We start from the raw sequence: 10066 nt of genomic DNA on the forward strand, positions 1-10066 counted from the left end.
TGTGACCCTCACACCAAGTAAGTGGAAGAAAATAGATGTTTTGTATTAAAAAAGAAAAGATGTATGCACGATTTTAAAAGAGGAAGTGGTGAGATGAATCACGTGGAGATCTTTTAAATAACCACAGGGAAGCAGAGTTTGTCTCCAAAATCCAACCACGCCGGTGGGGAACCTGGAATTGAAAAGGCCTGAATTGCGTCAGAACAAGTCGCAAATCACAAAAGCAACAACGATGTAATGTAGAACAGAGCTTTTGTGTTGCCTTGGAATTAGATTCAACACAACAGTGGAAATGCTAGTTATGAAATATGACCGGAAGCTATACAATTATGTACAACATATTTGACGAAATTATTTCTTTTAAATTCCGATATCAAAGTGTGTCGTGTTAATGTTCAAAAAATATTGAGGCTTGCGTTCATATTAAATGTCCTTTTTAGGAATAACGTTCTAATGTTTTTGATGACCAGGCGTCTACTTTTTTTCATGTGCTTTAGTACATGAAAAAAACATGTAACACCTGCGACACTTGCCCCTCTCGGGTGTTGCTGATTTGCGACAACTAAATTCTAATCCCCTAATTAATCCACATTCATATTTTATGAGCCTTTTTTGCTCAAAAGTACCACTGCAGACCTTCGTTGTGCATGAGCAACAAACAGTTTCCCCAATATCTCACTCGATAGCGAGTTTTCTCACTTTCAACATGCCTCCCTTCTTGGGTACACATGAAAGGATTTTCTAGGCATCCATTTCATGTAAGTATTACTACCGATCAACTTTATTTTTGAAACCAATACTGTATAAGATGAATCATGACAGTATAGAGATACATTATATGCCAATTTGTAGATTTGATCTCCTCTGGGTTTTCCCCTAGGGTCAGCCGAAATGATCAGATCATCAGCAAGCTCTGCGGAAGCCTGAGATTGAACCTGTTCATTTGAATCATGTGTGTTGCAGCAACAGGGAGACTTGGAAAACATACAGGACAGCGGCCCCCCCCAGGACCTGAGTTTGACGCCCCTGACCGAATCGAAACAAACTTGATGTTGAAATTCATAACGTACATGCAGAACGTACATGCAGACAATGACACTGATGATGAACCTCAGCCTGGCCCAGCTCCACTAAACAAAGTTTGGAGGCCGAGGAAACCCCCAGCAGCTGACATAGACTCTTCATTCCAAGGACCTGCATTCTCACCCCCACCAGATGAAATACCAAGTCCAAAGTGGTATTTTGATCAGTTCACGGATGAATCCGTGTTTGAACTTATTTCTGACCAATCAAACCTGTATGCAGATATGAAGAATGGCCCAGAACTCAAAACATCCCCTTCAGTTGAGGTCAGACTAGACCGATTCGATCATTTTCCCATGCATGCTGATAAACGTGGACGATGCAGAGTGTGCATGAATGGCTACACACAAATGGCCTGTGTGAAGTGCAAAGTACTTTTGTGCTTTACGAAGGACAAAAATTTCCCTTGGACTACAACACAAAGAAGTGACCTTCAGACCTGGCCTTCCCAATTAGGATTTGAGACGTCGATATCGTATTATTGGTATTATATCTCAATATTATTTCATGTCGGTGATGAAAAGTTATTGTTAAGCTTTTGCTAAAAAAAAAAAAAAAAATCTGAATTGTATACTACAACCCCATATGACAATTTTCCCCGAATATCAGATTTTTCCTGTTACAAAAACTTAATTTGAGCCTCAGAGGGTTAAGCATCGCTTGAAGTCAAGAGCTGATTCACTTTTGCGGTGGCACTTGTCAAAAGTTTTGACAAGTTAGTCATTAATCCCTTAAATACGAATTGATTTATCAACTTTGCCAAAATTCTGAAGTCCATCGGGAGATGAGCCACAGAACTTTGCTCCTTTCACTTGTTTGTTTAGGTCTCTCGAGGCACACATATAACGCGGGTCGATGCCCCGGTGGCCTTTATGCTGAGACTTCCGAGCATCGGTCCTCACAGAGACGAACGCGTTGAAAGACTGCGATCATGCGGAAAGTTGCGTTTCTGGCTTCTGTGCTTATCCTGGCATGCATCTGGACCAGCCAGGCGCTTGTTCTCCCAGAACCTACATATCCTACACAGGAGAATTTCAACCTAACCAGGGTGAGTGGTACTTCTTTCTTCAGGGTTGTTCCTTTTACTTACAAGTCAATAATTCCAACACCAAACGTGGAGGCTTGCACTGGTTGAGGTGATGAAGCAGATTTTTTTTGTTTGTTTTCTTGGGAGCGTTGTTGTTACAATTGTCCATCTATTTTCTTCAGCACTTATCCTCATAATTAGAATACTACGATCAAACTTGGCTTTCAATCCAAAAATTGGGTGGGAATTGGCTTTCTGAAAAGTATTTAAATGTGTTTTAATGAATCCATATGATATGTGACTGAATTGAACCTCATCGTTTTTTTGTTTTTGCTCAGTAGTAAGAAGTATTGTACTGGACTGACATTTGTATTGCTACTACGAAAAGGGACTCCTGCCACAAAAACTCAAATATTTCCATACCAGTTTTTAGGGACTTGGCATGATGTTGCTGTGGCAAAGACATGCCCAAATATCGACCACCACAGAATGGACTCTGCAATCGGCAAGCTGGTGTTGCAGAGAGGACCCGCCGACGATAAACTGGAGATGATCAGAACTGTTCTCAAGTCAGTACATATTGTATATCACAGACAAGTAACCGAGAATCAGCTTTGTGCACAATGTGGTTTGATGCCGTACAAACACTTCTACAACATCCGCCATCATTCACAATGCACAGAGCCAGAATCGTTGTGTAATCAATACAGTCGACACACAGGATAATTTGCGCTACATGCTAATGTGTTTGTTTGAGTACACTTTATTCGCATTGATAACACTAGCATACAATACACACTGTATAGAACAGACTTCGGAAACATTATTGACACAACGTCTACAAGCAGACAACAAAACACAAGTGTAATTAGAAAGGACTTTTTAGAGCTAATTAAAAACGGTATATACAATAAAAGAAGAGCGCGAGCTAGCTAGCTAACAACTAGCTAGCTGGATAGATAGAGTAAATAATTTAATATATAAATGTTGACCAATCAAAACCATGTTTTACAAAGTTTTTAATTCGAATGCTGGAAACAGCAAAATTCCTAAATTTTATTTGGAAAAATAATTTACTGATTTGGTGCTAACTACTGTCTTTCTGAACCACCTTTCATGCATCCTGTATGTGCTCGATTGTGCATCGTATGATTTTTGCACGCGTGTGTTCAGAGATGGGACCTGTAAGCAGAAAAGTGGAGACTATCATCTGACTACAACACCAGGACATTTTCATTTTACGAGTAGGTTCTTTTCTAGTCATTCAAAGCACAGTGAGAAGTAGAGTGGGGAAACTCAATATTTGTTATTTTGCAGGAGGGTGATTGAAATGTTCATGGTTGCAATAAAATGATGGAATGGAAGCATTTATACCTCAATGATTTAGGTACATTTTAACTCAGTCTTTATTGAGACCATGATCTGAACAACGCAACACACAAATGGAGTTAGCCTGATCTTGTTCTCACTGGCCCAAATGACAAACACAGCACAACGTCCATTTTACCTGCAGAGTGGGGCACTGAAGTAGACGCCTACGTGGTGCACACGAACTACGAGGAATACGCCCTGATGATATCGGTCAAGGAGAGGTCACCGGGCCAGAGCAGCATCTCAGTGAAGCTTTACAGTGTGTGAACGCTCGTTATGCAACATCACTTTGTTTGCTTATGCTCAGTCGGGTTGTTGCAAACCTCCCACAGGTAGGACCATGGACGTGAGGGACACTGTGCTGGACGACTTTAAAAGGCTGGTCAGAGAGCAAGGGATGAGCGATGACACCATTATCATCAAACAGAACAAAGGTACGGCACACAGCAATGTTGCTTTCGAAATACTCTAGCAGTTTCTCCAGCAAATATTTGTTTGAACGATTATGTCCCCAAATAAATTTGCAGAAGACGGCAGGTATTAGGGTAATGTGATGCATATGAACAAATTAAGGCCAAATCCAGATCATTTAATGCATGACTTGATATTTTTAGCCTCACATAAAGTCAGCCGGGACGCTTTATTTATTTATTTATTTATTTGCAGGTAACTGTGAACCTGAAGAGCAGGTCGAAGAACCGGCAACTGTTTTTGAAGTAAGCAAAGTGATCATTATAAAAATGAACTCTGGTCAACAGCAAATTTGAATCAGATGTGGCTTTATGTGATCCTTGCAGAAAAAAAGTTGACCTACTAGCACAAGTGGTGCAAAAGTTGCCGTGAAGTTGCTTTGTTTCTTTCTTGTTATTCTTCGCACAAGTACGTCAGTATTTTGAGGGCTTTCCCGAGAACCCTTCATCCCGGTCCACACATCTAATAGGGGCAACATCGTCCCCCACACTGGCTGAAAAGTCCATGACTTCTTTTTTGTCTTGCCTATGGTGGTCTTACTTAAGGGCTACGAAAAGTGATGACAGCATTAAAATGTGTTAATATTGTATATGCCTGTGACACAGAGGATGAGGAGGGACGTTGCACCAACTGTGGCTCTGGCAGAAATGGAATTGGACGGTTCTGGTGATAACATGCTCACGTTCAATGGATCGGGTAAGAACCGCAAAAAAAAAAAAAATCGAGAGTCTTCAGACGGTCAAAATCTTTGTCGTTCCCTCAGAGGCGTGCAGTCTAGGGCCGGAACCGGGGCCGTGTTTCGGCATACACCAGCATTACTTCTATAACTCCAGCGCCATGAGCTGCCAGATGTTTCGATACGGAGGCTGTCTGGGCAACAAGAACAACTTCAAGACTGAGAGGGAGTGTCTGCAGAGGTGTCGCACTGAGGGTGAGCATACACAAGTGATGTATACAGAACTGAGGGTTTAAAAAAAAAAATAAAAAATTCAAGTATTGATATGGTGCCGTGTGTTTCCTCCCTTACAGCGGTGTGTCGTCTCCCCCTGTCCCCTGTGGCGTGCACGGGCGAGCCCCTCATCTGGTCCTTCTCTTCCACCCTTGGCGAATGCATGCCTTACAAAGTGGGCTTCTGCCAGACCAACGGCAACAAGTTCTACAGCAAAGCCGAGTGCGAAGAGTACTGCGGCGTAAAAGGTGAGCCACGCGGTATAAAAAGCCACCTTGTAGCACGTTTCATTTGATATTCTTTTTTCCCCACCCCTCTTCAACAGCTCCAAAAATCCTGGAAGAAGAGTGAGGGAACATCCCAGCGCTCACAGTCAAAATACCAAATCTTGACTGGATGTTTCTTGCTGGAAATATCATTATATTAGCATGCCAGAGCATTTTATCAATAAAATGTTGAATCTGTCTCGGCAATTTCTTTTCCTCCTTGAGCCTATCTTCAGCAAAACTTGGATTTTTAAAGGGCATTTAATCCTTCCGCGTTTAAACGTCCTTCAATGAGTGTAAATGACCAGAAGAGGGCAGCATTGCTCTGTTTACAATTTGCTTGACGTCGCTCACATTAATGTATCCGGAACTTTATTGAGCCAGGAAAGATAACATTGATAAAATCTCACCGAAAAATAATATAGTATAATGCTATTCGGAACTTGGATACTTTTCCGCATGTGGGGATGTCAAGCGATTTTATCCATTGCGTCTCAACAAAATGAGCTGAAATTCAGAGCTGTTATTGACTGAGTGGGCGCGTCTTGATCATTTGGTAGCAATTCAAGTTCTTTTTGTTAACTTCTTTTCTTTACATGGTTTTGTTTCAAACTAAAAATGAAAAAAAATTCTCTGAAGGAGCCAGGCTTCCTGCTCTTAGTTCCCAGAGTTCCCAGTTTGTGCTGGTAGAATGCTGGGAATATCCGGAGAGGAAGAGGAAGTGACATCACAACGCTGACCTTCCGCACTGGCCCGTATCACCTGGCGCTGCCTCGACCGCAGCTATGGTAAACGTGCACACAAACACACTTACACACAAGCACGCACACACACTGGAAGAGAGAGGGTGACAAGTTATTGTGTGTAAATTCCCACAGAGAGTAACAGGAAGTGATATCTTGAATTTGGTTGCATGGAAACTTTTCAGTACCTTTGAGCTGGCTAACCACAGCACACTGTACTTGACAATACCTTTATGCCTTATGTTTATTTGATTCAAGTCTTTCATTTCAATTTAATTTTAAGCCAAAGCAACCCGAGATTAAAAAAACATTAAGTACAGTACTGTATGTGGACGAACCCATTTAGAAGGCCTCATTGTCAAGCGGTCTTATTCTGTATGCGTTCAACACAGATGGGCGCCAACACATGTCCAGTTTGGGGGGGTTGTAACAGGGTGGGTAGGAATGGGGGGGGGTGTTTACAGAGTGTGGGCAGGGTCCTAAAGGTTGCATATTTGAGCAGCAGAAGCGGCAGAGGGGGTGAGGGAGATGACGCTGAAGTGGTTGCATGATGATGATGAAGGGCAAAGGGAGGAAGGGGTGGGTGTATGGTGAACATGTCATTATACAATATGACAAAAGAAGAAGAGATCCTTTGGTCAGCTGCTGCTGCTGTCTATTGTTATCGCAAAAGGCCTCTCGACACACACACACCACACACATACATAAACGCACGCGCACACAAGTCGTCTATCCTTCCTTCTAAATATATGAATCGAATCACTTTGGAATCCGTATGAGGTAAAGTCTAAATCTGAAACAAATATTGTACTGTTTCGCTATGCAAAGGAGAGACATCAGCAAAACCAGACATGGAATCATTTGAAACGGCTACTGGCTCGGTATTATTTTTGCAAAGTAAAAGCAGATGTTTGCAAATGTCATATCTTGATTCAGCATCAAAAATAATCAGTCTGCTTTCATCAAGGATGGTAGAGATGACTGATTTACTGTTGACTTGATCGTGAAAATAAGTCGCTTAATTTGGTCATCAATTGTACTGTCGATGAATTGATTCATTTTAAGAACTTGAAATGTGATTACGAAACGCATAAATAATGATGTGAAATATCAGATGTGCTTTATTACAGCCCGCGCAATTGGCACACAGCGCAAACTTGTTCTTGTTATAACGAAGAAAAGCCACAAGTCTGGCGTAAATAAAGCAGTCGCATCATAAATGTGTCTTGGATCAAATCAACTTTAGTGTCTGATTTAACGACGTCTCAGCCAAGGAGTGTCTGCAAAAGCGGAGAGGGCTTTGAATGAATCCTTTTTTTTTTTTTGCATCCACGGAAAAGTCGCATCACTTGTGATGCTTTGAGACGAGGAGTTGGCGAATAGAAGCGTCTAATGAATGAAGCTTCTTTCTCTCCTTTGTGTGCGCGCCATGTACGTATGCGTCTCACGTACTTGCTAAACATGCTGAGCTCTGCACTTCATCGTCTCCCCTTGGCTGTTTTGTTTGCAATCTCTGTGTCATGTTCGACATTGGTGCGTCAATAAATACTCCCCTAAGGCTACGTGTATTTGACAACCAAAATCTACCCGTTTCTATCCATCCCCAGGAGCGGCCATTTTGACACTTGCTGTTGACTGAGAATGACATCGCGGTGCCTAAGGGCTCAATTGGTGAACGTCAGAGGACAAAACCAGAAAACAGGTGAGCCGTGATCTTTACCTGAGCTGCACTGTGATGTCATTTTCAGTCAACCGCAAAAGGCAGTGGAAGGCAAAATGGCCGCCGTCTGAGATGTATTAACTTCTTACAGAAGGCGCAATTTGTCCTCTTTAAAACACTGTGGGCCTATTTTTATGTTTAAAGCAGAGCAGTGATCTGCCCTGTGGTATCTTCTCGGCATATCTGGAATCCCGACTGACCGTATCTAAGAAATAGTCATTTGTAGTACCTTATTTTGTGAATGGAAATGCATCAATGGTGAGCAGGTACCGTGTTTGGGCCCGAACCATTGACTAGACCACTAGGGACTCGCACTAAGGTAAAATAAGATCATCTATGATAAAATGGAATCATCTGAAACCATTTCCAGACAACCAAAATTGATCTGTAGTCATTTTCCCCACATCTCCACTCTACCCATCACCTTTGGCAGGAACGCCTTCATGCCTCCAGCACTGCATCCATCCCGTGTGTGTGTGTGTGTGTGCGCGCGCGCGCGTTGAGCTACTGGTGGGAGGACAATGGGCCGTAAGGGGGCTGGCTGAATAGCACCATTGAGTGTGCTCAGCCAAACAGAAAAGCATCTTCCATCTCACTTCAAACCCCTCGGTTTCACTCTGTACAAGCAGGCCTTTATTCTCTGTGATTACTCCCTGGCACACATGCGCGCGCAGATACACACACACACACACACACACATATAGATATGTACAGTATGCATTGCACACCTTTTTAACTACATCTAAAGGACAATTCTGTACTTGTGATTTTGTGGGAACCGTTTGGGAAGATCCATTTTCTGCTTCAACGTGAACTGAGAGAAATAATTCTCCATTTTCATTTCCCCCAAATATTCAAATATTAGATCACTAAACGTGGTTTAATATGAGTCGAGACAATAAAGGTTTTATGATGGTGACAGTTTGAAGCCAAAACAGAGGTGGTTGCAGTAAGCTGAAAGATAAATTCGAGCATTTCCATACAAAGCCCCGTGGGCCGCGTTGTCTTCGCCACCCGACGGGCGCAACAGATGTGCATCAATGTGATAACAACCTAATTCACGGTAAGCCTCTTTGGGCAAGGCGTATTATGGTAAGCAGGGTGCCAGACGCGGCATCGCCAGCAGGTTTGTCACCATCCCAGTGAGCCATTTAAAGTCGTTAGCCTACATCCAGCGCCATTGTGCTGACGCGCACACTGAATCATTGTGCCGCGGCGTAATCCATCCGGGGGTCGGTGCTGCAGTCCATCATGTGACATGTCTGGATGTTCAGGTGTGCAGCAACAGGGACGAATGACAAATGAGTTACAAAAAGTAATCCTTCATTTAAATTTCATGCACATTAACCAACAAAATATTTTCATCAATTGAATTGTGGCTGGCGTATGCTGCTTGCAACCTCTCCTGATGCTTGTGTGGGTGTTTTTTTTTCCTGCCCCACCCCAGTACATGCTTTTTAGGTTCACCGAAAACTCTTAACTGTCCAAAGGTGTAAATCGGAGTGTGAATGTTTGTTGCTCTACATGTGCCCTAAGATTGGCAGGCGACCTCAGCTTGCTTGCGGCGGGCCTGTGTGCTGGAATGGCATGACATGCAACGACAAAGGGAACAAGCAGCAGGAGATGTGCATGCATGTGTGCGTGTGTGTGCATGTCAGGGTTGGGGGTGAGAGGGGTTGAAGTTCCATATGGGCAACCCCGCAACCTCACCCTCCCTTCCCAAACAAACAGGCAGATGTCAAATGGGACATGGCTCCCCCGATGGGGCACAGGGTCACACTACACAGGCTAAATAACAGAAAAGAAGAGCGAGAGGAATGCCGTCCTGCCAACAACCCTTCCTCTAACTGCCCCCCCGCCCCCGACCCCTCTTTAAAGCCCTCGAAAAGAGATGTAGAAACATGGCTGACACAACACAACATGCCAACACACACTGTGACGTGATCCAAGTTGAGCTTCATTGATTTGAAAACTACAATGCTGTCACGTGTTTTTCAGGAGATTTTTACTTTTTTTTTTACAAATTTCAGTGACCAGGGCTACACGATGGCAGCTTATTAAAACAATACATTCATTTATTTATGTAGATGTGTATATTTATTTTTTATAAGAAGACATTCAATTCACATGTAACACAATTGAGCTGCATGGCCTGTGCAAAAATGTAATCGCCTTCTTCTGACTTGCAGCATGGGACCCCACCCCTGTGACCAGCTAGCTTACTGAGCACAAGTCCCTAAGGGCAGCCGTCCGATGTGAGAGAGAGAGAGAGAGAGAGAGAGAACTTCTCGGCCTCGCACACCAGCTAAGGTTCCTTCCCTGCTAGAGCTTGACATTCCACATCCCAACAGGTCAGGTTGGAAAGCCAAGGTCCCCACCTTGGGCTGCCACCCAGCTCTCGAAAGACCAGAGCCACAGGAAGTGAGCTCATGGGTA

At 43.2% G+C, this 10066-nt stretch overlaps 1 protein-coding gene and 1 long non-coding RNA gene across 2 annotated transcripts; both read left to right on the forward strand.

Annotated features, from left to right (window-relative positions):
* Positions 1–1940: 1940 nt before the first annotated feature.
* ambp (alpha-1-microglobulin/bikunin precursor) lies at positions 1941–5365 on the forward strand. The gene is made up of 10 exons (XM_086134240.1): positions 1941–2131; positions 2537–2679; positions 3284–3354; positions 3624–3740; positions 3814–3915; positions 4148–4197; positions 4558–4648; positions 4716–4883; positions 4982–5149; positions 5227–5365. The coding sequence occupies exons 1-10, from the start codon at positions 2015–2017 to the stop codon at positions 5250–5252; spliced, it is 1053 nt and encodes a 350-aa protein (XP_085990366.1). The 5' UTR covers positions 1941–2014; the 3' UTR covers positions 5253–5365.
* Positions 5366–5896: 531 nt separating this feature from the next.
* Positions 5897–9957, forward strand: LOC147191637 (uncharacterized). The gene is made up of 3 exons (XR_015103409.1): positions 5897–5955; positions 7518–7612; positions 9820–9957. It is a non-coding gene; the product is annotated as an uncharacterized LOC147191637 (long non-coding RNA).
* The last annotated feature ends 109 nt before the right edge of the window (positions 9958–10066 follow it).

This window comes from Hippocampus guttulatus, chromosome 17, assembly GCF_054856545.1.
Source record: "Hippocampus guttulatus isolate MCC_2025c chromosome 17, RoL_Hgut_1.0, whole genome shotgun sequence".
Classification (NCBI taxonomy): domain Eukaryota; kingdom Metazoa; phylum Chordata; class Actinopteri; order Syngnathiformes; family Syngnathidae; genus Hippocampus; species Hippocampus guttulatus.